Here is a 27,421-nt window from a genome sequence, read left to right as displayed (position 1 = left end):
GTTTTGTCCTCAAATATTTTTTAATAAATAGACAAAATCCACTACACTGATGCAGCAAACTAAGGTCCGAGGAGAGGGGAAGCTAGGGAGGGAAGAGCCCCTGAGTCAGCGACGTAACCTCCTCCCCACCCTCCGGGCTTAAGGCACTTTCGGGAGACAGGTCCTTGGGGCCCCATTATACAGACTGAGTGGGAGTGGGAAGGACTAGGGTCCCTTCTCCCCACTTTTGAATCAGGACCCCGCTTCCCTTCTCAACCTCCCCCACGACCCATCCCTGATCTACCCCCTCTCATCTCACAGCATAAGGGGAAGTTTGGCGGGGGGTGGTCCTCATGGGGGGCAGAGATCTGTGCCCCAGAGGAAAGAAATCCTGCCAAATCTGGACGGGACACCAGTAACCCAGTCTACCCTCGTCATCCCCAGGAGCCATCTCTGGGGAAGGGGTGCAAGGGGCCCATGGTCCAGGCCAGGGTGGAGAAGGCTAGGCTGTGCCTGGCACCAGGTGCCCATCAGAGCCCAGCTCTGGGTGCCCATCCCCAGCCAGGATGGGGTGGGCGTCTGGACCCTCCCGCCGGGGGCTGCCCCAGTTGTTCCTCAGGATGGTGCCCGTCTTTTCCTCCTTGAACTGCTGCCGGTCTTCCCGCGGGATCTTCACCGCATGGTACTGGGGTACAGTGGCTTCGGGGTACCGCGCTCGCTTGAAGAATCCCATCTGGAAGAACAGCAGGCCAGACATAAGAAGCCTGTGGGGCTGGGGTCCCTGGAGCACAGGCCCGGCACAGCTCAGTTGCTGTCCCACCATCCCTGGGACAGAAAGAACCAACGGCAGCCTGTGCCAAAAGCAGCCCGCACAGGTGCCACCATCAATGCTGGCTTCCCCCAGTTCTCGTGCACAGCAAGAGAAAGACCAGGAGGGGCCTGAGCTGCAGGACCAAGGACATCTCCCTGGGCGCCTGAAAGAGGGGTTGAAGGTAGAATTTCAGGACCACTGCCCCCAAAATTTAGACACCCCTAAGCTTTTTAAGAGACGCAACAGCATCCCTGAGAACATAAACAAGATCTGAGGGAAAATATGGCTTCCTAGACCCCTGCAAATTCCAGAATGATTCTTCTCAAGCCTCATACACACAGTACCTGCCTACTGGGCAGCATCCTCCTTAGGGTGGGCCCTCTTCTCTACGGCCCCTCCCTAAGTCATGAGCAGGCTGGCCCTTACATACCACAATGGAAGTGTGCCCCTTGCACACTCACACACAAGACTTGCCAGGACTCCGACATGCTGGACTGCATGGCATCTCCTTGCACTTGTGTCTCTGCACTCTCATGCCCACAAAAAAGGCATGCAGGGCACCTCCCAGCACTCCCCACATGCTCACACTCCAGAAGCCCACCCAACCCTTGCACATGCCTCGGACTGGGTTATGCTCACCCTTATAACCTCACCCTGACAGTCACCTCCCACCCCAGTTCCTGGAATGCACACCACCCTCATGCAATCTCCTTTCTTCGCTTTGCATATTCCTGAATGCTGGGAGCTCGACTTACACTCACATACATACTCCCTGACACATACAAATCTGGACACACACGTGCTCACACCCAACAATTACCCCACAGTCCCCGGACCCCCAGCTTCCACAGCTGAGGGTTGCACGGCCAGCCGGGCCCGGTGATAGTTGGTGGGAAAAGATGAGCTCTGGCTGCTCCGACGGAAGAAGCCACACTGGGATGTAAGGGAGGAGGGGAGCAGAGGAGGTGGAGGATGGGAAGGCTGAGGAAGGACGGGGGCCCCTATCTCTGCTTTGTCCCCCTTCCATGGGAGTGGGCAGCAGAGATCTTGGATCCAGTTTCTAAAAGGCCTCAATCTCCCTTAAGAATGGCAAGGTTCCCAACAGTCTGGATGCCCAGAGGCCTGATGATACACATTTGCAGAGGCTGTGCCTGGTCTATGATTGGTCCTGGGGAGGGGGGCAGCTCTCTGGAGGGCCCCCAGGGCATGTGTGGTTCCACATGGCTCAGATGTGACATGTGGTTCGGGGGATAGCCGCTGATAATGGACGTGATTCTCGGTACTGACATATACATGTGTGTGCTCTTATGTGGAGCCCCGGATGCACAAATGATCCTGGATACACTCTGTGTGCGAGAATGGTTCCATGTAGTGCTTGGTATGTAGCAGCTTGGAGTTCAGTCCTCGAGACAGTTCCCTGGAGGCAGTTCTCCACAGTGGTTGGCTTTCTTGGGCATGTCTTTCTTCCCAGTCTTAGCCACCATACTCTAGTTAAATCAGACCACACTTCCCTGCCTCCATGACTTTCCCCTCCCATGGTCCTTCTGAAAGGCCCAGACCCACATTCCATTCCCTACATCCAGATCCTACCACCCCACCTTCTAAGGCCCTTCCAGGGCCACCTGCTCTCAAGCTTTCCCTCCCCTGAATTCCCACTGTGCTTTCTTGACTTAGTCCACTGCCTCGTCCTGGACGACAAGGCTCCCCTCCCCAGCTGGACTACAAAAGCCCTGAGAACAAGATCTACGTCTGACTTATCCCCGAAACATCCAGGGCCTGATAGAGATATTGGCACACGCGGGTAAGTGCTCAACACAGATTTGCTGAATAAATGGGACAGTGGGCGCGAGAACCACAGCACAGCTTGACAGGGGAGCCCCGCCACCCTCCCCAAGCCTCACCTTCCACATGAGCAGCACCAGCAGCGCCAGTACCAGCAGCCCAGCGAGTACAGCCAAGAGGATGACCCACCAGGGCACTCCTTCTGCCACTACAGCCGCGGGGTCCAGGTATACCATCACTGGGATCTGGCGAGTGAGGGGTGATGGGCACACAGGCTGGAGCAACTGGAGAGACGAGCTACCCAGGCCGCACCTCCCCGGGAGCCTTGAGCCAGGCAGCTCACCACCGTGGAAGCGTCTCTGAGCAGCAAGTTCTTGATGGAGGACTTCACGGTGATGTTGGCTCGAACAATCACTTCCAGAGACTTCACAGCTGAGTACTCCTAAGGGAGCAGGGAAGGAGAACTTCCTAATGCCCCATGCCTCCACCTCCCCCCAGCTCCTGAAGCTGTAAGTGGAATGGCGCCCAACACAGAAGGTGTTTCTGCCTGCCTCGGGTTGAGAGCATGCTGCCTTTGGACTGGGAGGAAGGAGAAGTGGGTCCCAGAGGGGCTATTGGGGAAGAGAAGACCAGCTGTGCTCTCACCTCCAGGAAGGTGCTGTTCCAGAGGCGGCCCCAGACATGCAGCACAGCCGCACGGTCAAAGCTGTAGAGAGGGCAGCTGAACACCACGCAGTTGGCCGTGCCCCGGGCGCAGTCCTGGGGACCAGGACAGTCAGGGCTCTGAGCTGCTTGGCCCCGCCCTGCCAAGCTGCCCGGGACCCAGCAACCCTCACAAATGTGGTCACACAGACACAGTGTGCTCAGAGCCTCCCCTCCATCCGTCTAGGAGCCCCCCTTTTCCCCAGCTCTTCAGTATCTCTCCTGTTTTCCCTTCCTGACTTTAAACTCTCCTACTCCAAGAAGTCTTCCCAAACTAACCCTGTGGTCTAGAATAGCAGTCTACCCCAAATCTGGGCTTTTTGGCTTTGAAATGCATGGGGAGCAGGGAGGAGATCTCTTGACAGCAGCCAGCAGGCAGAGTAGCTTCCCCAGTAGATGCATATTACCTAATGATGATCTCATTTATTGGCACCTACTATCTGCAAGGTATTTATCTCATTTAAATTCACAATTGTCCTGCAAGGTGCAGATTATTATCATCCCCATTTTTCAAACTAGGAAATTAAAGTTTAAAGAATCCAGTGACCAGTCTCAGGTCACACAGCTAGCAAAGCTGGTGGAGCAGATACTTGAACCCAGAGGTCCAGAGTGGGCAAAGTTGCACTCCTCTGCAAAGGCCACACTCACTGAAGGAAGATGTGACTGCCCCAGGAGCTGCTAAGGGGACAGGGGACTGAGACATTGCTCCTTCCAGGTCTGACCTAAATCCATTTGGTCCAATCTCACCTAATGGACCATCTTCCTAAAAACTAATGTTCTATTCATCACACTTCCCATACAGAAGAATGACTTTGAGGGTGTTTGAATTCTCTGCGTCATCCCTTATTGTGCCACTGTAGAGTAATTCAAGAATCCTTTGTCAATTTGTCTAAAAGTCATTTTAAGTAAAAGAATCCATTTCAAAATGTTTTTAAGATTTTTTTTTGATGTGGGCCACTTTTGAAGTCTACACTGAATTTGTTACAATATTGTTTCTGCTTTATATTTCGGTGTTTTGGCCAAGAGGCATGTAGGATCTTATCTCCTCAATCAGTGACTGAACCCACAGCTCCTGCATTGGAAGGCAAAGAACCCCTGGACGGAGATGCAAAGCCCTGGGCGTGCCACTGGAGCGTGAGCGCCACTCGAAGTCCGTTTGGAGGCTTCTTTGAACTCGCAGAGTAGACATAATGAGCAAAGCACACACTTCCGTGTTGAAGAAATTTATGGACAAGAAGTTATCACTGAAATTAAATGGTGGCAGACATGTCCAAGGAATATTGAGGGGATTTGATCCCTTTATGAATCTTATGATAGATGAATGTGTGGAGATGGCAACTAGTGGGCAACATAACAATATTGGAATGGTGGTAACACGAGAAAATAGTATCATCATGTTAGAAGCCTTGGAACAAGTATGAACAATGGCTGTATTCACCAGAGAAATCAACTACTTCCATGTGTCCCCTCTCCACATTTTACTACCAGAAAAATTGGGTTGTGTACATTTTCTTACTGAACTTTTTTGTTAAATGAGATGGGAATCCCAGACCACCTGACCTGCCTCTTGAGAAACCTGTATGCAGGTCAGGAAGCAACTGTTAGAACTGGACATGGAACAACAGACTGGTTCCAAATAGGAAAAGGTGTACGTCAAGGTTGTATATTGTCACCTTGCTTATTTAACTTATATGCAGAGTACATCATGAGGAACGCTGGGCTGGAAGAAGCACAAGCTGGAATCAAGATTGCTGGGAGAAATATCAATAACCTCAGATATGCAGATGACACTACCCTTATGGCAGAAAGTGAAGAGGAACTCAAAAGCCTCTTGATGAAAGTGAAAGAGGAGAGTGAAAAGGTTGGCTGGAAGCTCAACATTCAGAAAACAAAGATCATGGCATCTGGTCCCATCACTTCATGGGAAATAGATGGAAAAACAGTGGAAACAGTGTCAGACTTTGTTTTTTTGGGCTCCAAAATCACTGCAGATGCTGACTGCAGCCATGAAATTAAAAGACGCTTGCTCCTTGGAAGGAAAGTTATGACCAACCTTGATAGTATATTAAAAAGCAGAGACATTACTTTGCCAACCAAGGTCCGTCTAGTCAAGGCAATGGTTTTTCCCGTGGTCATGTATGGATGTGAGAGTTGGACTGTGAAGAAGGCTGACCGCCGAAGAATCGATGCTTTTGAACTGTGGTGTTGGAGAAGACTCTTGAGAGTCCCTTATACTGCAAGGAGATCCAACCAGTCCATTCTAGAGGAGATCAATCCTGGATGTTCATTGGAGGGACTGATGCTAAAGCTGAAACTGCAATACTTTGGCCACCTCATGCGACGAGTTGACTCACTGGAAAAGACTCTGATGCTGGGAAAGGTTGGGGGCGGGAGGAGAAGGGGACGACGGAGAATGAGATGGCTGGATGGCATCACCGACTCTGTGGACATGAGTTTGAGTGAACTTCGGGAGTTGGTGATGGACAGGGAGGCCTGGCGTGCTGTGATTCATGGGGTCGCGGAGAGTCGGACACGACTGAGCGACTGAACTGAACTGAAACTTTTTTAATAGCCAAAAAAAAAGAACCCCTGGACTGCCAGGGAAATCCCCCATTTTCAAATTACTTATCAAGAAGGGTGGCCTTGGGACTTCCCTGGTGGTCCTGTGGTTAAAACTCCATGCTTCCAATGCAGGGGACATGGGTTCGATCCCTGGTTGGATCAAAACTAACATCTCACATGCCAAGGGCACAACCAGAAAAAAAGATAAAAGGTGGCCTTTCAGTAGAGGTCAGTCACCTGGAGAAAGCAGGACTATCCTTGTAACAAGGAAATAGCAATTACACAAGCTCATACTACCCCCTGGGGGCTTCCTTGGTGGCTCAGACAATAAAGAATCCGCCTGCAATGCAGGACACTCAAGTTTGATCACTGGGTCTGGAAGATCCCTTGGAGAAGGGAATGGCAACCCACTCCAGTATTCTTGCCTAAAGAATCCCTTGGACAGGGGAGTCTGGCGGGCTATCGTCCATATGATCGCAAAGAATCGGACATGACTGAACGACTAAGCACACACATACTATCCTTGTGAAGCTTCCTGCCACACTTTCAAGGGGGCCAGGGAAGCTAAGGGCCCCCAGGAAGGATGGACTGTGGCAGGGGAACTTTCTCCCAGACAGATACCACCAGAGTTGCCCAACTGCTGCCCTCCCCTTGCAAAGGTCTCTTTGCCTGTTTTTGCCTCTATTGCACATCTTTCCGTATCCAGGAGTCACCTTTTTGCCACCAAGCCAAGCACCACCCTGATCTGTCCCCTGCTACCACCCCCACCCCCCAACTCTCACTGCCAGCGCCATCCTAGGACAGCACAGAGCCTGCGCTAACCTGCTCAGTGAGTCCATTCGGTAACATAACTACGTGAAACAAGTAGGAAAAGGGGAGGCCAAACTGCTTGAAAAGGAAAAACTTAATGAATCACATAAATATACTATCAAGTTAATTACTAGAACTTTTCAAAACCTTTTTGACATGGTGTTTTTAACATGGCAAAAACCATGTCAAATTTCCTCATGCAAACTGACTTTTTGTCCTAAAAGAATTCAAAAGAACTACAAAGAGACCTCAGAGGTGGCTAAAACCATCCCACCCCCTCTAAAATGTGACCTTGCATAGGAAGGCAGGGAGAATCAACTGCACAGGGAACTGGCTGTAGCTAAGTGCCCTGGTCTCTAGTGAACACCTGGCGGGTGTTGGGGAAGCTAGGGTGGCAGTTGCCCCCCAGGTGTGATGGGTCCAGTCAGCTTGCCCCAGGTGCCTGACCATCGCACCTCGCCACAGGCCACGTCCACCCTAAAGCTCCACGCCCTCCCCCTTGCCCCCACCCTCTGTCATACCACCTCCCCTCGCCCACCATCCTGGCTGTACTGCATCTGCCCTGTCCTCACCAGGGTGATGTTTTTCTTCTTCTCAGCAGAGGACACTGGCCACCAGGACGTGCTGGGCTCCGGCTGCTCTCGAGGTTCCTGCGACTCCGGCGGCCCCAGCTCCCGCCTCCTCCTGTCCCTGCTGTCCACATCCTGAGGCAGGGGAGGGGGCCCAGTGAGGGTCCCTCCAAACGCAGCAAGGAGAGATGGCACCTCTTCCCCAGCAGCTTCCTCCACAGGCCCCCAGCCCCACGGCAGCCTTCGCAAAGTCTGAACCCCACACCCTCCACCTCCACACCCCCACCCTGCCTCAGCGGCCCCACCCACCTCGCCTGAGCCTCACCAGTTGGAGGATGTTGGGCCTGGGGGAACAGAGCCCCCTCTGCCCAGGCCCCTGCCCGCCCTCCAGCTCCACCCGCATGGGGTACAGCAACCACTTCCCGTTGGCAATCTCATGGGGCCACATGATATTGAGGAAGGCCGAGCCCAGGGTGTTGAGCGACTGGCCTTGGTTGGAGACCTGTGGGCACAAGAGAGTGTGAAGTAGTAGTGCTAGTCGCTCAGTCATTTCCGACTCTTTGCAACCCCACGGACTGCAGCCTGTCAGGCTCCTCTGTCCAAGGGATTCTCCAGGCAAGAATACGGTGTGGATTGCCATTTCCTTCTCCAGAGGATCTTCCTGACCCAGGGATCGAACTCGGGTCTCCTGCACTGCAGACAGATTCTTTACCATCTGAGCTACAGGGAAGTCCCTTGATACTGTAGAAAATGAGACACATTTTATATCATTTTGTAATGACATAGCCTTACAATTTTCACACACCTCTAAGAATATCTGAGACTAAAATCCCTCTATAAGCCAATTGGATTACCAAGTGAGGAAGAATATTCTTTGCTTACTGCTACATTGACTTCACCTCTGGGTGACTGTTAAGACTGAAAGTGATACAGATGTTACTATTCAACCTTTCCCTGAAGATTTCAGGTTGATAACCTGGAGGGCAAGGGCATCCATAGCAGTTATGTAACTTTACTTGATCTCTGATTCCTACGGTGAACTTTAACTCTCTAGTAGTTTATTATTTAGCAGAATCAATTTAATGGGTTGCAATCAGCATTTGAAAAAAAATTAATATAATAAAATTTAAAAAAAACCTGGTTGAATCACATGCAGTAAGGAAGGAGTGTTCTATAAAACTTTTATTTATGTTAGATGTATACATGTTTGGGCTTCCCTGGTGGCTCAGATGGTAAAGAATCTGCCTGCAAGGCAGGAGACCTGGGTTCAATCCCTGGGTTGGGAAGATCCCCTGGAGGAGGGCATACCAACCCACTACTACATTCTTGCCTGGAGAATCCCCATGGACAGAGGAGCCTGGAGGGCTACAGTCTACGGGGTTGCAAAGAGTCGGATATGACTGAGCAACTAAACACATATACATGTTTACTAGAAAATGATATAAAATGTAGAATACTCTAAAAATGCTTGAAAATATCTGCTTTATAAAACAATATATAGAAAAAATCGTGAATAAATCAAAAAGGACACTCTCATCTAGTGTGATTCTTTAATAACATGAGTTCACAGATCAGTAGAAACTTGAAATGCTCTTTAAGTGCTTAAACGTGAAGTCTCCTAGAAAACCCTGGATCACAGTTTTTATGTGAAATTGAAAGTTGCTCAGTCATGTCTGACTCTTTGCGACTCCATGGACTATATAGTCCATGGAATACTCTAGGCCAGAATACTGGAGTGGGTAGCCTTTCCATTCTCCAGGGGATCTTTCCAACCCAGGGATCAAACCCAGGTCTCTATCATTGCAGGAGGATTCTTTACCAGCTGAGCCACTAAGAAAACCCAGTTTTTATATACTTTCCCCAAAAAATTTCCATACCCACAAACCCAAAATGTTTTATACATGATTTAGTGGATTCATAGACATGGTAAATTCAATCTAGAATTGTTTAGAACTTCTGCTTCAAATATTTTAAGCTCCTAAAATTTCCTTAGAAAGTAGTAGAATCTCCCTGTCCTTACGGGGGAGCAAAAGTCTAGATCTAAAGATTCTGTATGTACTTATGTAAGTAAATGTAAATTTTTATTCTAATCTAATATTTTGCAAGTGGAAACAGTGTCAGACTTTAATTTTGGGGGGCTCCAAAATCACTGCAGATGCTGATTGCAGCCATGAAATTAAAAGACGCTTACTCCTTGGAAGGAAAGTTATGACCAACCTAGACAGCATATTAAAAAGCAGAGACATTACTTTGCCAAGCCAACAAAGATCCATCTAGTCAAGGCTATGGTTTTTCCAGTGGTCATGTATGGATGTGAGAGTTGGACTATGAAGAAAGTTGAGCGCTGAAGAATTGATGCTTTTGAACTGTGGTGCTGGAGAAGACTCTTGAGAGTCCCTTGGACTGCAGGGAGATCCAACCAGTCCATTCTAGGGGAGATCAGTCCTGGGTGTTCATTGGAAGGACTGATGCTAAAGCTGAAACTCCAATACTTTGGCCACCTCATGCAACGAGTTGACTCACTGGAAAAGACTCTGATGCTGGGAGGGATTGGGGGCAGGAGGAGAAGGGGACGACAGAGAATGAGATGGCTGGATGGCATCACCGACTCAATGGACAAGAGTTTGAGTGAACTCCGGGAGTTGGTGATGGACAGGGAGGCCTGGCGTGCTGTGATTCATGGGGTTGCAAAGAGTCCAACACGACTGAGTGACTGAACTGAACTGAATATTTTGCTAAATTCTAGACAGGTATACGAACAGTTCGAAGGACAGAATGACCTAATCCTAATACACAGAACTTTGAATTCTAATGGACAGACAAGGAGAGAATCGTGGAGGGTCCACTGGGAGCTGGTACTTTTTGACATCAAGAGAATCAAAGGGTGGGTTCTAAACCCATGAGATGAAGGGGACAAGGCTGCAGGGAAGGCTCAGGAAGCAAAACTTCCACAAAGACTCAGGATCCTAGATTACGTACCATTCCCTGCTCCCAACCCCCCAAATCTGGGAAAACCTGGAGATGTCCCTGGGAGGTGTGGGGAGGCCCTGGGCAAGCAGGGGAGGGTTCTTGGAAGAGACACCAGCCCTCCCCCCACATCTCTATCCCCCAGCAGATGGCCCTGTGCTCTCACAGTGAGATGAGACATTCAGTCAGGACCGAGCAGGAAATGGTCACCTGAGGCTGCAACACAAATACGCCCGCAGCCAAGGCCCAGGAGCTAGGGGAGGCCTCAAGCTCACTGGACCACCAGGCGCCAGAAGGGAGAAGAGCCACAGCCCCTGGAACGTGTCTCAGCATCTCTTCTGTGCCAAGAAGGGAGAGACCTCACCGGGACACTCACCGTGACCTCGTACTTGACCTTGCTGCCCACATCCCGCTCAGACCGCATTGCACTCTCGCCCCGTACCACTCCAGAGAAGAAGAGCTGCTGGGGAATGGCCACCCTGGCGAGGAGAGGTCAAAACAGGGGCCGAGGAAGGCTGGGGTTTGATGGAGGGTCAGGAAGGTCAGGCCAGTGAGGCAGAGCCCAGGCCTGGGTCTGGAAGTGGCAGTGCCCACCCCTCCAGTGGATGTGCCCACCCAGGCAGGGCTTACCCCGTGATGGACAGCGGCAGCTCAATGAAGACACGGGCATGGGCCAAGACTGGATGCAGTTCCTGCTCGCTGATGCTGGTGAGTGGTGGGGGCAGGTGTGGGCAGAGAGCCCAGGCACCACCCCAAGGGGCCACGGGCAGACAGCAGAGCCCCTTCTAAGTGGACTTCTAGCCAACGGCCCCCATCGTCACCCACCCTGGCCCCTCAGCCTTACGTGGCCAACAGCAGCTCCACCTCCAGCTCTGTGGTCTCAATGGTGATCCCCGAGGTGCTAAGGATGAGGTAGAAGGTGACCTAGACCAAGAGTGGAGCAAGATGAGAGTCTGGAAGGGTGAGGGGCTTGAAGGGGAGGCCAGGGATTAGAGAGCCACTTGGACAGGGATAAGGGCAGCTGTGGCAACCTGGGCGCCTCTCTTCATGGGGTTCCCCAGCTCACACTCGACATGGGAGGCATTCTCATCAGACAGGCACAGCGGCTTCTCCTGGAGTGGAGAGAAAAGGAGAGGTCAGCTGGGGTTACCAAAGCCCCCAAGACCCCACTTCTGAGAAAGTTAATTCTTAGGTAGGTTGATAAGGAGTTTGGGGCCCTCAAGGAGGAGAAAGAGACAAACATTTTTTTCTACATTGCTTTGTCTTAGTCACATAAGACTTAAACTCTGAGTTGTTATGACAACAATCTTTAAGACTAATTTTCATAAAAGTGAAAGTGAAGTCGCTTAGTCATGTCCGACTCTTTGTGACCTCATGGACCGTAGCCTACCAGGCTTCTCCATCCATGGGATTTTCCAGGCAAGAGTACCAGAGTGGGTCGCCTTTTCCCTCTCCAGGGGATCTTCCCAACCCAGGGATTGAACCCAGGTCTCCCACACTACAGGCAGATGCTTTGCCCTCTGAGCCACCAGGGAAGCCCAGAACTAATGATTATACAACAAAACAATGCATCTTGCTCAGGGGCCTGTTTTTCCTTAAGCTCTGTACCAATGGTTATATAACAACAATTTATCTTGTCCGAGGACATTTTTCTCCTTTTTAACAAAAGCCTTCTGACTAATCTTGTTAATTTAAGATCTATGTTGTGGGAATGGGTCTGGTAAAAGCCTTGATTATTCTAGGGAGGGGGCTAGTCTAGCCCATGCCCCTTCTGATGTCTTTGTCAGAAGCTTTCTCTGTCCTTTCTCACTGCCACACAAAAGCTCTGAGTGATCAAGCCTGATCCCGAAGCTAAATCTTCTTCAGAGATCACGAATCTGACACGATCGTTCACTGTAAGCTATCACTGCCACCCTGCCCCAGGTCCTCACCACAGGGTCCAGGCCCCGGACTCCCGAGTAGTGCAGAGCGGCAGGGAGAGTGACCAGGAGCTGGGCTTCATGAGCATCATCCCCATCAGCCTGGGGCTGGGCTGGGTCCGAGGGTAGATTGGTGACCTTCAGCTCCAGGCCGATGACTGGCTGCCCACTCAGAGCAAACAAGGCTGTCGTCCCATCCACATCCCTGCAGGACCAGATCCCATTTGCTCTAAGACCTGAAGACCAGTCTAGCCTCTCCCTCCCGCTCCCTCCCCCAATGCATGGGATTCGCCTCTACCCTCTGAACTTCTCCCTCCACCTGGGCTTCCCTAATCTCCACACACTCCAGAAAGAGTCAAGACTGGAGTCAGGGACTTCCCTCGTGGTCCAGTGGCTAAGACTGCAAGCTCCTAATGCAGGGGGCCTGAGTTTAATCCCTGGTCAGAGAACTAGATCCCATTTGCTGCAACTGAGATCCAGCACAGCCAAATAAATAAAAATTTAGGGGGCTTCTCTGGTGGCTCGGTGGTAAAGAATACACCCACCAATGCAGGAGACATGGGTTCGATCCCTGATCTGGGAAGATCCCACATGCTGCAAAGCACCTAAGCCGGTCGGTCACAACTATTGAGCCTGTGCTCTAGAGCCTGGAAGCCTCAACTGCTGAAGCCTGCATGCCCTAGAGCCCATGATCTGCAACAAGAGAAGCCACCACGATGAGAAGCCTGCACACCACAGCTAGAGAGCAGCCCCGGGCTCACCCCAACTAGAAACAGTCTGTGTGCAGCAATGACAACTCAGCGCAGGCAAAAATAAATAAGATTTAAAGAAAAAAGCACTGAGTGGTTAGCACTTCAGTATATAAAATAAACATTTAAAAATACATTAAAAAAAAAAAAAGAAAGACTGGGAGTCAGGGAACCACCCTCCTGATCCCTGGTCCACTGCTTACTGACCTTGGGCAGGTAACAACCTCTCTAGGCTTCCAAGTGGAACTGATAGTAATTCCTACCTCATGGGGTTGTGAAGACTGAACAGTGAGGTATATGTGAACTATATAATTTCAAAAATATGATGAAGGATTATCCTTCCCTGCCAGGTGAGCTGCTATGGCAGCTCATTCTGCAAACTTCCAAGCTGTCTGCAGGCTCTCCCCACCTTCCACCCTCCCCTCTGCAGGTTCAGGCCCCTCCGGGCCCTCCCCAGGGCACTTCTTTGCTTACTTTGAACTTTTGCCTTCCCACCCCACCTGCTCCCTCGCTCCCCCTCACATGGGCAGAGGCTGAAACTCCGTGTCACTGACGCGGGCGCAGAACCGGGCGTGGACCAGCTGCAGATTGCTCTGGCAGATCTTGTCTTCACCACAGCCTTGCTTTAGGAAGTGGATCTGGGGGGAGATTTGAAGAGGGGGTCCTTCTCAGGGAATGAATGTGTTGCCAAGGCATGTGGCAGGGTAGGGCACCAGAGGAATAAACAACCTGGATTCAACTTGCAGGTCTGCTGCTTGCTAGCTGTGTGATATTGAGCTGGTCTCTTAACCACTCTGAGTTGTGTCCTCATCAGTAAAATGATGTGAATCACAGTAAAGTGACTACCAAGCCGTGGCAGAGGCCAGAAGGCTAGTCCACACCAAGGACACATTTCCTCGGCCTTTCTTGTGTGTAACCAAGTCCCAGACTTAGAACATGAAGAGAAGGGAAGAGCATCACTCTGGGACTGGCCATAAGAACCATGCACGGAGCTCCCCTGTCTTCCTCCAGCAGACCAGGTTAGAGATGACCTAAGGACCTTACAGGCCACATTTGAACACAGCAGACCCCCAGCACCATGGGCATCTGAAGACTGCCTGGGCCCCCTGACTAGGAACACATGATCATCATCATTTTACATCTGGGGTCCACCTGCCACAGCATCTTGAGATATGAGGAACGACTAGGGTAACATGGGAAAGAATTCTGCAGGCTATGAATGAGCGTCACTGGCAAGGGACCATGATATCTGTTCCTCCCATCTTTCCCTCGGCTCAGCCAGAGCACACGGTCACCTCTGTCCGCTGGGTGCTGGGCTGGTGGGCGTTGAGGATGGGGGTCACTGGGGGCAGCCCCTGACCAGGAGCCTGTCGTCGGAGCCGAGGGGTCTGGAGACCATAAGACAGGGTCACGACGATGGCCCGAAGCTTGTCTTTGACATTCTCCTGGGGAGGGAAAAGACAGACGTGGATGCAAGAACCACCCCCCAGGTCCCAGCCCTGCCCAAAGCCCCAGCCAGACCTAGGACAGATCCTGAAGCCTGGAAAGAGGCTCTGGGAGATGAAGGAGAGAGATGGAGAGCTAAGTCAGAGAAGGGAGAAGAGCCAGGACTCAGGGCTTTGAGGACCACGCAAGAAGATGGACTTGCCATCAAAATCTCCAGGGAGAAGAGAACTTCACAGGAGATGCAAGAAGGCAGCAGGTAAGGGAGAGGTCAGCCCAAAAGGGAACCATCCCAAAAGTTGAGATTTTAGACTGAGGTGTGAGTGTGTTAGGGAGGAAGCTGAGAGGAATCCAGAAAAAGAGATGATGCGATGACAATGACCCTCAGAGGCCAAGGGGTCAGCGTCCACCTGAAGCTGGAGCATTGTGTCTCCGCAGACGCGGTCATGCTGGTGTTTCAGCCACACGGTGCCTGAGGACTGGTGCTTGGGGTCATCGGGGCCACGGCTCAGGAAGGTCACGCGGGGCACCTGGCCCCGGAGCCTCCGGTCTGTGTCCCCATCTAACATGTAATCCAGGGCTGTGGCAGGTGGGAGAGGAGGAGCCAGTGAGCTGGGTTGGGGGCAGCTCCAACGGGCGCTTCTCTGCACCCCGGAGTGACCCACCCTGAAACCCAATGCGGTGGGCGTGGAGGGGCCTTACTCACCCACAGTAGGGCTATAGCTGCTGGGTGATGCGATATAGCTGAAACAGACCCTTAGGTCCATGCTGTGGGGGCAAAGGTAAGGTTGATAGGCCAAGGCCCCTCCCCGACCCTGCCCACTCCTGCCCCAGCCCCAAATTGGGCAGACAAGGGAGAACTAGACCCTGGAGGCTCCCCTCCACCCTCCCCTCGGATCCCTGCCTCACCAGACCAAGTGGCCATTGGCACAGTTGGGCTGTTCTAGGTCGATGGCTCGTGGAAGAATAGAGACCTCGTGGGAGACATGGAGGACAGGCCTGGCCCTGGAGAACGGGGAATCCAGGGCACAGGAGACATGAGAACGTCAGGCTGGGAAAGGAGGAAGGCCGAAGATCTGGCTCTGCAGAGGGGTCCGGCCTCAGGAGGGTGAGGGCAACGCGGATGGAGGACTCACCTGAAGAGCACAGCAGTGTCGTCCAGGGAACCCACCAGCAGGTCTGCGTAGTGGTTCCCATCCACGTCCAGGCCGCCCGACAGGGAGTAACCAAAGCTCTTTATGCCCACGGCCTCACCTTCCAGCACCTGAGGGACCAGACCGTCAGCCCCTCACCCATCATCCCCAGCCTCTGCCTCCCCCACCCTCTGCTGCCGGGCCCCCTGGGTCCACTCACACCCATTCCCTCACCCCAACCCCTCCCCTCACCTGAGAAGGCTTGGTGACAACCCCCAGACTGCTCCCGTGGTAGATAAAGACCTTCCCGTCCCCATCGAAGGGCGCCCCCACGGCAAGGTCTGCAGGCATGGGAGAAAAGCAATCAGACCTGAGGGTGGGGGTGAGGAGGGGCGAGGTCCAGGCCCCAGCTGTCCTTCAGTCATTCAGCTCCAAACCCTGTTTTCTATTTTATTGAGAGACTACTAAGTCCTGGACACCTTGCATATGTCATCATTAATCTCTCAACTACTCTCACTAGCTCAGAAAGGATATACTTGCCCAGGGCCACAAAGCTGGTAAATAGCAAAGCTCAAACACGAGCCCAGGTTGCTTCTGTCCCTGAGTCCTCAGAGGACTTTGCCCTTGACCTCAGAGGCCTTTCCCCGCCTACCTCCCCGCCCCGTCTCTCCAAGCCCCCCAGCCTTTCCCATTCCCAGTCACACCTGGGAAGCCGTCTTGATTGAGGTCCCCCAGGACTGCCAGGCTGATCCCGAACATGGAGTCAGGGGAGCCACAGAGCCGGAGAGGGGCAACCCCGGCCCAGTGACCCCCCTCATTCATGTACACATACACGGCACCCCCCAGTTCTTCTTGGCGCTCAAAGAAGTAGGGGGCACCCACTACCAGGTCTGTCCAGCTATGGAGACAGGAAAGCAGGAGGGGGAGTCAGGAGGAGAGGCCAGAGGCCCCTCCCAGCCCCAGCCTCCCCCAGCTGCACTCGCCTCCCTCACTCTCACCCATCATTGTTGAGATCAGCCACGGCCAGCGAGTAGCCAAAGCCGGAGGTCAGGCGCTCCCCAGACAGCGTCACTTCAGGCACCAGGCGACTGGCACTGTCTTTGCGTAGAATGACCACGGCACCCTTGTGGTTGGCACGGGGGGCCCCTGCCACAAAGCTCAGCTCCTCAGCTCGCACCAGTCCCTTCCCCGAGTCGATGGAGAAACCTGGATGGGAGCGACTCGCGGTGAGTTCTCCCCCACCAGACTCCCAGCCAGAGGGGTTCTAAGTTCCCTGACCCTGCCCCACCCCGCAGGTTAGAGCCTAAAGGTGGAGGTGCCCCCAGGGGTATCTCCATCACAGCTGGACCACTCCTCTGCCCTTCCAGACACCCAGTGGTCCTCCCCGTCTGGAGACTGGAGCTGGGCACGAGACGTGGGATGGGGTAGCCTTGGGAACTGGGCAGGAAGGAGGAAGACGATGGCTGGGAGGCCCAGGTGGCTGGGCAGCAACAGGAGCTGGACCAGGGTGCCCCCATATGATTCTCCGAAACTGCTCTCCCCTCGGCATCCCCAGGAGCTCCCATCCCTCCAATGCACGCCACTCCTGGCAGGGAGAGGAAGTCTCCACATGGACAGGAGGGGAGGAAACAAGAGGGAAATAGGGAAGAGCTGGAGTCACCAAACATCCCCCAGGCCTGGTGTCCTGCCCTTCGGCAGAACAATGCGGATGAGACAAGAAGAGGAACTTACCAACACAGCACGACCTTTCTCCACACACGCCCGCCATCCACCCCTCAGAGGTCCAGCCTCCTTCCTTCCCACTACAGCCTCAGCCCACCTGGATCTTCTTCCACCGAGACCCCTGGTCACAGCCCTCTAGGCTATCACCCCTGGGGCCTCTTCACCCTGGGCCTGGCCACCGGGCTCAGCTCTTCTCTGCAATTTGGGCCCAATGGGTGTTTCTCTGGGTAGGTGTTGGGGGGCAGGGCAGGAGAGGCGGGGAGGCCAGGCCAAGCCCCCAGGGCCCAGGGGGACATGGAGGGGAGCTTACAAACCTAAGTAGCTATTCAGGGCCAAGTCGCCGGCCAGTCCTGGGAGCCGGTCAGCAGGGTCCAAAGTTTTATACACCAGCTGGTCAGGGTCTGAGCTATCAATGTTGGTCACAAAGAGCAACCCTGCGGGGGCGGGGCGGGGGAGACACCAGGGCAGGGACATCCAGAGGACAGGCCACAGAGTGCGGACACAGAGGCAGACAGAAGAGCAAGAAGGCAGAAGGGGGAGAGGTGGAGAAAGAGGACGCGAGAGACAAAGAGACCAGAGAGGCAGAGAGAGGGACAGGGACAGAGACAGAAGGATGGGAGAGGGAGGGCAAGAGAGAGGAGCAGAGGGTTAGAGTGGCTTCGGGCCGGGGAGGGGTCCCTACCAAAGTAGCTGTTGGCAGGGACCGGGATGAGGCGGGGGTCCTGCTCCTTCTCACCCCCCGCCTCGTAGGGCCCGTCGTCCAGGTGTGCCAGGTCCGCTGAGCCCTGCACACAGAGCTCCACCCTGGCCGTGCCTGCAAGGACAGACCTGTTAGTGCCCAGGGTGGGGAGTGAAGACCACCCACAGGCCTGGGTGCTCGTTAGGCACCCAGGGAAGCCGCTCCTCTCCTCTCCAGCCCCATCTCCACCCCTTCCCAGGCCAAGCTGCCTGGGGTTTCTCTCTACCCCTGGACGTGGTATCACACTCACCACGTGTCAGCCCGGCCAGCGGCGGCGTGCGGAGATGGGAATGGGAGTGATGAGGTGTGGGCTGGTGAGTTGGAGCATGCGGGCCCCGGTTGGGCATGTGGGGGGCTCATGCCAGCATGTTGCAGAACTCTCGGCCATGCGGAGGACAGGAGATGGGTGGCCCCAGTCGTGTGCGTGCCGGCGAGACGCGGTGGGAGGCGTGGAGGGGCCCCAGGGCTCCGTGGCGGTGAACACGCAGGCATGCTTGGCCACATGCTGCCCCCAACCCCCTCTCTGAGGTACTGGGACATTTTGGTTCCCTTCTCCCCTCTCTGGGGAGTGACTCACCCTTCCAGTTATAGGTTCCTGGGGCCCCAAAGAGGAGATAGTGGCTGTCGGGGGAGAAGGCAGCCGCCGTGCCCTGCTGGCAGAAGCCGAACTGTTCGTGGCCCTGGGGGCGTCCCTCACAGAACTTCCACTCCCCACCATCCAACTCATCTCGGATGGCCAGGTCCTGGCTTAGCACAAAGCAGCGGCCGATCACGTCCCTAGTCTCCAGGATCTGGTCTACACGCTGCCGCGCCTCGTAACGATGTGCACAGGTCTGTGGGAGGAAAGCAGATTTGGTCACTCCACCGTGAGGGCCAGGACCCTGCTTGAGCCACGCTGCCCATGTGCAGGAATTTGGCAGCTGCTGTTTCGAGTCCATATACACACGCATGCATGCACGTGCACACACACACACACACGCCTCTGCCAGCATCACTTGGGCGCCACCTCCCAGCCTAGCATTAGGCAGGTATATAGAATACATTACCCCCATCCCTGTCTTCTCTGCACCCACTTCTTTGCCCTGGCAGCAAGAAGTCCTTGCTCCACATTCTCTCCTGGCACCCACAGCATGACTCGGCCACAGAACTCATGCCTCCTTGATCCCGTCAGATGGGACTGTCCATAGCATGCCCAGCTTGGTCCGGTTCCTGAACCTGAGAGCCACCACCTCATCTGAAAACAATTCCCTCCCTCTCCACTCTCCAAGTATTGCTTATTCTGGAAATCCAGACTCAAATCACCCCTACCTGCAGTAGTCTTCGCTCTCCGCTCCTCCCTTGAACTGGTATAGACTGGGAACCCTGCCACTCACCTAGCCTTAAGCATACTCTGCCCCAAAGGGACTTGTTTTATTGTGTTTATGCATGTCAGTGATGAGAATCTCTGTAACTATGCAGGAGGCTCTCTGAGGCATGGATCAGGCTTTTCCCTGTGTTTACATGTCCTCTCTCAGTTCAATGCCTGATACTTAAAATGTTCTCAGTAAGTTTAACACATGGATGGGTGGATGAACTGTTAGACATTTTTAAATTTATAAGGACGGAACCATGCCTCACACCTGTTTACATCTCAGAAGTCCTCAGAAGCAGACAATCATATCATACTGCCAACCTGAGTTCTGTAAGCACATCTATTGTATGCACACACCATGCATACACACAAACACACACTCAACACCCTTGCAAAGCATCACAAGAAGTGGTACCCATCACCACAATATTACTGTTACAGAGTCAAACTGGTTTTCCCTCTTTTTAAAAACAAAATGTCATGCTCTTTTTCTATAAAAATGGTAAATATCAAAAGTCAAAAAAAGATATGGTACTCACAACAATCTTGCCCCCAGGCCCCTGGCTCCGAACACTGACTCCCAACCACTGGTTCTCCTTACTCTCCTTCTGCACATCAGCTGGTGGCAGGACACTGGGAATTAGGGGAGGAAAGACGAGGCCAAGTCCTCCCGCCCTCCTCACACGTCCCCCATCCCAGCCCCGCGGAGCCCTCACCTCCCTGGTCGATGTCCACTCGGTAGCAGTCAGTCTCTTCCAGGCTCAGGGGGCAAGCGAAGAGACCTCCAGTGCGATTTGCCTGCTGCCCCGGCAGGGCCAGAGCCTGGGGAGCGCCCACCAGCAGCCTGCACGATGGAGGAGGGGCAGGGACTAGTGGCCAGCACCCTCCACCTCCCAAAGCCACCCAGGCCCAGCTCCACGGTACCAGGCAGAGTGTTGAAGGACTAAGGCAAAGGGCCAAAAGTCAGCTTTCCCACGTCCTGGTTCGGGCAAATTCATACACTTGGCCACGCAATCATCACATTACGTATGCGCATACTATCTGGGTGAGGAACCGCATAACAGTAGATACACACACACACTGGCAACCCGAGCAGCCTGGCCCACACTGCTGATTTGAAAGAACCGCCTGTCCCCAGCACCTGTTCTTGACCAAGCCTTCCTACCCCCACCCGCACTCCCTGGCCCCATCTCCGAACTCTGCCTTCCTCCCCAGCCCCAGTTCAGTTGAAACCTTCCCAGAAATGCCAAGAATGCTGGGAGCAAAGTAACAGCACCATGAGGTGGCCCAGAGACCAGCTTCCGGGGCCAAGCGAGAGACTAGATGTGGGTCCCATCAAAAACCCGCCACCCAGCAGCCCTGCCAGGAAAAGATTCTGTCAGTCACTTGAACTGGCATAGAGGTGGAGGCCAGTTTCTCATTCTGTCTCCAATCCCAGCCCGTTCGCCCCCTACATCATGAATCCCCTTTCATCCTTCCTGCGGTTCCCCATGTCCATGACTTTCCCCATTCCTCCCCACCCCACCCACGCCCAGCCTTCTCTCCTACCTCCCCCTCAGCTCTTTCCCAGCTACAATGTTCTTGGCAGGACAATTTTCCATGATCACAGCCAAGGCTTCTTCCCCAGGGAGAACTGTGCTGGGAATGGAGGCTGCCTGGGTCCCCTGGGGGGCAGACCCTCAGGCCAGGAGTGAAGGAGAGCATGAGGCAACGTGATGGGCACCTGGCTGGCTATAAGGATCCTCTCTTCACAGAAGGAGACTCAAAAGTGTCAGCAAGATGAAACTTGAGGCTTCTCTCCCCAACTCGTTTCCTCCATCTCCCCCACTGGGGCACAGGGCGATATGGCAGACAGGCATCTGTGGGGCGCTGTGCCAGTTCTGATGGGCACAGAGCCACTCTCCCTTCCCACAACTCCTCCTCGTCTCCGAGCAGCTGTCATCCTGCGTCAGAGCCAATGTCACGAGAGGCGGGTGGGGAGTAGAAGGGGAGACGGCATACACCGGGCATATGTTAACAACTATTTATTGAGAATCTATCATCTGAAAGAGGAGGGCATGGCAACCCACTCCAGTATTCTTGACTGGAGAATCCTACATACAGAGGAGCCTGACGGGCTACAGTCCATGGGGTTGCAAGAGTCGGACACGAACGAAGTGACTTAGCACAGCACACACATCATCTGCCAAGCCCTGTGTCAGGCACTGGTGAGACAAGGAAGTAATATTTATTCATCACCTACTATGAATCAGGCCCTAGACTAGATGCCAGAGATGTGAGGAACTAAGATTTTCGACTCTACTAGGTGCCGGGCACCAGGCTAGGCATGTTACCTGCATTATCTCATTTAATCTTCAAGACAGTCCTATGGAAGGATTCTTTGCTTATCTTTCAGATGAGGAAACTCACTCAAAGACATTGGCAGCACAAAGGAATTCAAACCCACATCTGCTTAATTCCAATATCCATGCCTTTTCCACCCAATGACTATGACTGACCACCTTCAGAAAAGGAAGATGGGGAGAGGAGGGTACTCCGAGCAGAACTAGGTGGCCTGGCTAACCTCCAGACAAGTCCGTGGTGCCCCCACCTGTAAACACAGAGATGGTGAGCCCTTGGAGGACCCAAGCTGCTTCATTCATCTGTGCATCTGTCCCATAGGAGGCGTCAAGCTGTGTTTGCTGGGTCCACATGTCATGCAGACCCACAGAGACACACAGTGTCTCAGCTGGTCGGCGCAGAACTAAGTACCAAGAGAGGCTAACAGTCCACGTTCAATGCTCACACCTCCCCTGGAGGTCACAAGTAGGGATTTGAAAGAAGGGGAGGGGTCCATACAGAGGAAAGAAGCTGAGTGCATAGCTACGTCCAGCCCCTCTCCTGATGGAGAACAGACCAGACCATCCTGCCTGGAACAAGATTTCCCACACACAGCCTCTCCATTCCCTCCACCTCTGCCCCAGCCACACACTCTTTCTTGGCTTCATCCCACGATCCCCAGCCACCCCAGACCTCTGGACAAACAGTAGCCACATTTGCAGCCACGGCTGAGAGAAAGGCAGCTAGGAGCAAGGGACTGTCTGGGAGGCTGGCTAAGTGGAGGCGAAGGAGTAGCCCACTACCTCTGCACCTCTTAATTTCCCATTCACTCCAGGCTCTGACCCAAGTCCAGCCCTCTCTGACTCTCTCAATCTGGGTGGGCCTCCGGGAAGGGTGCTTGGCCTGGAAGGTTGGCTCAGCCCTGGGGGTGCTCCGGCCAAGCCTTTGGATCCAGACTCACTGTAAGGCACTAAAGCTACACTCCAGCTCTGTGGATCACCATAGAAGAAAAAAGGTACCAACACTTTCATTCCACCCGCACTGGGTCTTGTGCTATGCTCAGAATTTCACATATGTTAACAAACCTTCCAATAGCCACAATTACTCTATCTGGTGGCTTCCCAGATGGCGCTGGTGATAGAGAATCCGTCTGCCAACGCAGGAGACGTAAGAGACACAGGTTCGATGCCTGGGTTGGGAAGATCCCCTGGAGGAGGAAATGGCAACCCACTCCAGTATCCTTGCCTGGGAAATCTCATGGACAGAGAAGCTGGTGAGCTACAGTCCGTGGGGCCACAAAGAGTCGGACACAACTGAGCAACTGAGCACACACACACACACTCTATTTGGTAGCACTGTTGATGGTGTTACAGTTGATGGAAACTAATGAGGCTGAAACCACAGAAGGTTGAACTTCAAAGTCTCATCCCTGGGCCAGACATCCAAACTGGTGAGGTTTTTCGATCAGAGAGTGGTGGGGACAACAACCTGCAACCCCAAAGCCAGGGACTCAGCCAGGGTACCCCACCCCTCACGTGCCACCAGACAGCAGAGCCCCCCCTGCTGGAGCAAGAGCAGGGTGAGGGGGTGAGCAGGCCCCTCTGGGAGACAGAATCAGGGGCCACCTTCAGAGACAAGGGGGAAATGACAAGAGACCAAGCCATTAAAAATAACCTAGAATTTGCCTGGAAATAGCTCAGAGACTTCAGCATGTCCTAAAAAGGCCTCCAGTCCTGGAACTCTGGCAGATGGGGGGAGGGAGGGAGAAAGGGAGACAGAAATGAGGGAGGAAGAGGATAGTAGACTGAAGAAGAGATGAAGTCAGTAGCTTTCCATTGCTCCCAACGTGTCGGGGATCTCTGACCCTGCTCCCTGATGACAGAGATAATGGGAAAAGAAGATCAGAGCTAGCCCCTAGTCCCTGAGCCAGGGAAGAGAAATGAGCTCTCATCCCTTCCCTCTGCCCCTAGGCCAATAGCAGAGGGGAGGAGATGGTCCCAGTGGACAGCACTGATCCCAGTAATGGACACTGTGGCTTAGGCACTAGCCAAGGAGAGAAAGGTCCCCTGGCAGGAAGGGGTGGGCTGCTTTCTCTTTCCTGCCTGTCTTTTTAAAGCCGCACACAGAGATGGGGCCAATAGTACAGGAATCGTGACAGCCACAGTCCCCACACACAAGTCTATCTTTCTCCCACGGGTCCTGAACTGATTAGAAAATAACCAGAATTGTCCTCTGTCCCTCACCCTCCCTGTCTCCCCCTACTGCTGAGATTCTTGGAGCTGGAAATTTCCTGAGGAGGAGGAAACTCTCACTACTGCTGCTGCTGCTAACTCTGGGGGGCTCTATCACCCTCTGTCTCCAAACTACCTGGTGCAGAGTGCCTAACCCTCCGAGGTTCCCTCCCAGCCTCCCTGCAGTCTTGAGCCACAGAAGCTCAGGTCTCTCCTGGCCTCCCAGAGTCCTGCTGTTCTCATTCCCTCCCATGGCAATGCCCTCGCAGGAAGTTATTTCTGGAGTCTACCCTCTATCCCTCCCATGGTACCCTCAGTCTCTCTGTCCTCTCCTTCTTCACCTGACCTAAGCAGAGGCGAAGTGCTCCCTCTCTGAGGGAGTTCAGCCTCCTAAAGTAGGAGGGGAGCCACAGGCCTTGGGACTGGAACAAGGATGCAAGTTGGGGTGAAAACCGAAAGGGGATAGCTCCCAGCCAAGACAAGACTCTTGCTCTCCAACTCATCCCCAAAGTGAGATCGCCTGGGTCTCAGATCCAAGGCAGACAAGGCTTCAGGCTGGGGCGTGGGATATCTGAGGGCAGCCTGAGTCTTGATAAGGTTGGAAGATTGAGAGATGGGGCGGAAGAGCGGGGTGGGCATCTGTGGCTCGGGCGCCGGGATTCCGGGCGGGTGCGGTGACTCACCAGCTCTGGGGTCGGGGCTGCAACTGCCGGTGCAGAGCCACCGAGAAGCCAAAGAGGCTCCCCGGCTCGCCCTCCTTGCGGAGGGCGCCCATCACGTCCAGATTGAAGGCGGCAGCCCCTGGGAAGAGCAGTCCGGCGAGCAGGGAGCCAAAAAGGTAACAAATCCCAGGGGTCCCCCAAGGATCGCGGCCCGGAGTTCCCGCCATGGGGCAACCCGCTGCTCGCGCTCCCAGCGAGGGCAAGGAAATTCGCTGGCGCCCCGAATCTCAGATCTCCCGAGGAGGATCTCTGGTCTCCGAGTCTCGCTGGTCCTTCAGGGGGTCCTCCCAGTCTTCCACCTCGCTGCCCCTCTACCCCTCTCCCGCCGCCCCAGCACCGGCCAGGACGACTGCAGCGGCCGCAGCCCCCGGTCCCCCGGCCCGCTCCCGCCTCCGCTGCCGCGGGCGCCGCCCCGGCCCCGCCCTCGCCCCGCCCCCCGGGCCGCGGCAGGTGGAGGCCTCCGGGAGTCGCCAAGGGATGCCCAGGAGGGCGGCTCCGGGTAGGAGCAGGCCTTGCTCCCCACGTACCCCCAGCCCCACCCCAGCGCCGGCGCCGCCCCCGCCAGTGCTCTCCCCTTCCCCCCTAACTCCTGCCCTAGCCAGCGAGTGACGGAGGCGGCGCCTGGGAATGGGGTAGGAGAATTACGGATAGAAAGGGGTTGCAAAGAGAAGGGGCGAGGGGGGTGAGCCAGGGATAAGAAGTGGATGAGGCTAAAAGATAGTCTGGAAAGAGAGAGACACAGCGAAAGCGATGCAGATGAGTCCGGTGTGGTGCCTTAATGCTCCCTTCTTTCCCCAAGGACACAGAACGCCTCTCCTGCTCTCTGAATCAAACCAGTTCCCATCACATCCCATCCCATCCCATCCCCCCGAGCCCAGCAGTGGCAAGGCTCTGCTAGACACATACATCGTCAGCGTTCGGGGAAATCAGGAAAAGACAGGCAAGAAGAAAGAAAAACTCAGCAGCCTGGGTAAGGGGAGCAGAGGAGGCGGGTAGAAAGAAAATAGAGCTGGAGAAAGAAGGGTAAGAGTTTGATCAACAAGGAAGGAATGGAGAAAACGGGGGGGGGGGGGGGGGGCGGGGGAACAGGGTGGCAGAAGAAGAGGAAAGTGAGCTGGGGGAAAGGATTGACTGTCAGAGAAGGCCAAGATGAGAGAGATTGGACCCAAGAGGCAAAGGGATGGGAACGATGTCTCCACCTTCCAGATCCTTCCCAGAACCGTAGATTTCCCACCCTCCAAAGAGGAAGGGACTGGAGGGGGCAGTGTCCTGGACTGGCCCTCACAGGATCGAGGTGGAGCTTCCCAGAGATGTCCACAAGGACTCACAAGCTGTGCCTCTGCCTCTCCCTTCCCCCAAGGCTGAGACAAAGGCAAAGGGGGAGGACATTTTCCAGCTCTGCTATTTATAACTCCAATCCAGAAATGGGGCCAAGAAGAGAGATAGGAAATAATTTGGCACAACTGGAACGTCACTTGCTCCCACCTCCCCTTCCTAGGGCTCTCTTACTGGGTGTTGGTCTTGGGTATATCCATGTGTCCATCTTCCCTTCTCTCTCTCTCACTTTCTGGTTTTGCCCAGTGGGACAATCCTTGCCCTGGGTGAGTTACTATACATTTGAAAGTTTGTGCCTCCATTTTGACAACACTACACTTGTGTCCATCCCTTCCAGGGGAGTAGCATACCTCTAAACAGGTGCTCTCCAGGTAACACAGCAGACTGGCCCTGAGACCCTACTTTTATCATCCCCCAGTCATGCCCTCTGCATCCTTTTTCTATCTCAGAGCCCTGACATTGGAGAAGAGCTGATATGAGAATGCAAAGGAGTAAAATCAGGGTGGAACCCAGACTCCTGACTCTCAGCCCAAATATCATCCAACTGGGGTCAAAATGCCTTTAGTGGGGCAGGGATGGGGGGAAAGAGAGGGTGGGAACTTAAACCAGGGCTCTGTAACAACCTAGAGGGTTGTTCCCCCTAGATGGGGAAGGAGGTGGGAGGGAGGTTCAGAGGAAAGGGACAGAGGTATACCTAAGGCTGATTCATGTTGATGTTTGGCAGAAACCAACACAATTCTGTAAAGCATTTATCCTTCAATTTAAAAATAAATAGAAGTTTTTAAAAAATGCCTTTAGAGCCCCAAATGCCTCCCTCTCTCCACCTGCAGCTCCTGCCTCCCTCCATCTCTACTCTGCTGATTCCTGCTAAATCCGAGGTTGAGATCAGATGCCAAGAATCTGCTTCTGACCTCCTCTGCCCAAATATTTGAGAAGTCACCTCACCCGCCACAGGAGGAAGGAGAAGGAAAGAAAAGAGAGAGAGAGGCCACCCAAAATTAGCCTGGCTATAAATAGTGGGGCAAGGGAGGGCGGGGAACAAGCAAGAGTCCCAGACCAGCCTAGTAAATTTAGACGTGTAGATTTTCCCAAAAGGAGAAATGAGGCCAGATTTGGAGTGGAGAGCAGCATTGCAGATTGAGGAGGGAATAAAGAAGCCAGAGGAATCCAGAGAACAGAAGAAGCTTAATATTCAAGTAAATAACCTGCCAGAGAACCTTTGTGTTTGAATTCAGAGTTCAGCAATTCATTAAATTAAAACTTATGCTGATGCTGTATGATTCCAGTCATATGACATTCTCAAAATGAAAAACTATGGAGATGAAGAACAGACTAGTGATTGCCAGGGGACAGGGATGGGGAAGTGGAAGTGTGAATATACAAGGGTAGTACAGGAAGTTCCTTCATGGTGATGGGGAGTTCTGTAACTTAATTTTGGTGGTGGCTATTGAATCCATCTGTGGGATAAAATTACATAGAATTATAAATGAATGCATGTTAAAAAAAACTGGGGAAAATTGAATAGGCTTATAGCCTAGTTAACTGTATAATATCTATGTCAGAGTCCTGGTTTGGA

General features: G+C 53.5%; 1 protein-coding gene, 1 long non-coding RNA gene and 1 pseudogene across 8 annotated transcripts; 2 read left to right on the top strand and 1 right to left on the bottom strand.

The window, feature by feature from the left end:
• Positions 1-24,876, bottom strand: ITGA7 (integrin subunit alpha 7). 7 transcript variants are annotated; one of them, XM_088837118.1, is made up of 26 exons: positions 24,472-24,876; positions 19,955-20,082; positions 19,778-19,857; positions 18,465-18,720; positions 17,831-17,962; positions 17,463-17,582; positions 16,425-16,632; positions 16,131-16,324; positions 15,679-15,767; positions 15,430-15,557; positions 15,203-15,298; positions 15,000-15,061; positions 14,704-14,873; positions 14,146-14,295; positions 13,373-13,488; positions 12,114-12,306; positions 11,214-11,294; positions 11,027-11,106; positions 10,813-10,887; positions 10,559-10,661; positions 7,541-7,717; positions 7,219-7,350; positions 3,218-3,331; positions 2,916-3,014; positions 2,692-2,817; positions 1-712 (listed from the first exon to the last, which is right to left on the bottom strand). In XM_088837118.1, the coding sequence occupies exons 1-26, from the start codon at positions 24,675-24,677 to the stop codon at positions 482-484; spliced, it is 3,546 nt and encodes a 1,181-aa protein (XP_088693244.1). In that variant the 5' UTR covers positions 24,678-24,876; the 3' UTR covers positions 1-481. The 7 variants fall into 7 exon arrangements, with proteins under 7 accessions (XP_088693244.1, XP_055250293.1, XP_055250297.1 ...); XM_055394320.2 differs by lacking the exon at positions 17,463-17,582 and adding an exon at positions 1,611-1,723 and having other exon boundaries at positions 511-712; positions 24,472-24,838; XM_055394321.2 differs by lacking the exon at positions 17,831-17,962 and adding an exon at positions 1,611-1,723 and having other exon boundaries at positions 511-712; positions 24,472-24,838.
• On the top strand, positions 4,457-4,781 carry LOC148777635 (small nuclear ribonucleoprotein G pseudogene; annotated as a pseudogene).
• LOC129535739 (uncharacterized) lies at positions 24,510-27,421 on the top strand. The gene is made up of 3 exons (XR_008681716.1): positions 24,510-24,626; positions 25,310-25,533; positions 26,676-27,421. It is a non-coding gene; the product is annotated as an uncharacterized LOC129535739 (long non-coding RNA).

This window comes from Moschus berezovskii, chromosome 6 (genome assembly GCF_049115385.1).
Source record: "Moschus berezovskii isolate FMDL1 chromosome 6, NW_MosBer_1.0, whole genome shotgun sequence".
Taxonomy (NCBI): Eukaryota; Metazoa; Chordata; class Mammalia; order Artiodactyla; family Moschidae; genus Moschus; species Moschus berezovskii.
Note: the sequence above shows the minus strand (reverse complement) of the source record. Positions and strands in the feature narration are given on the sequence as shown.

Bases quoted from the DNA above. Each gene is read 5' to 3' on its own strand.
- ITGA7 (XM_088837118.1), bottom strand. From the start codon at position 24,677: ATGGCGGGAACTCCGGGCCGCGATCCTTGGGGGACCCCTGGGATTTGT. The intron at 17,583-17,830 runs GTAGGGACCCCT...CCGCCCCCGCAG, and splicing joins CCCTGCCAACAGCTACTTTG to GGTTGCTCTTTGTGACCAAC. The intron at 16,633-17,462 runs GTTTGTAAGCTC...GCTCCCATCCAG, and splicing joins GGCCCTGAATAGCTACTTAG to GTTTCTCCATCGACTCGGGG.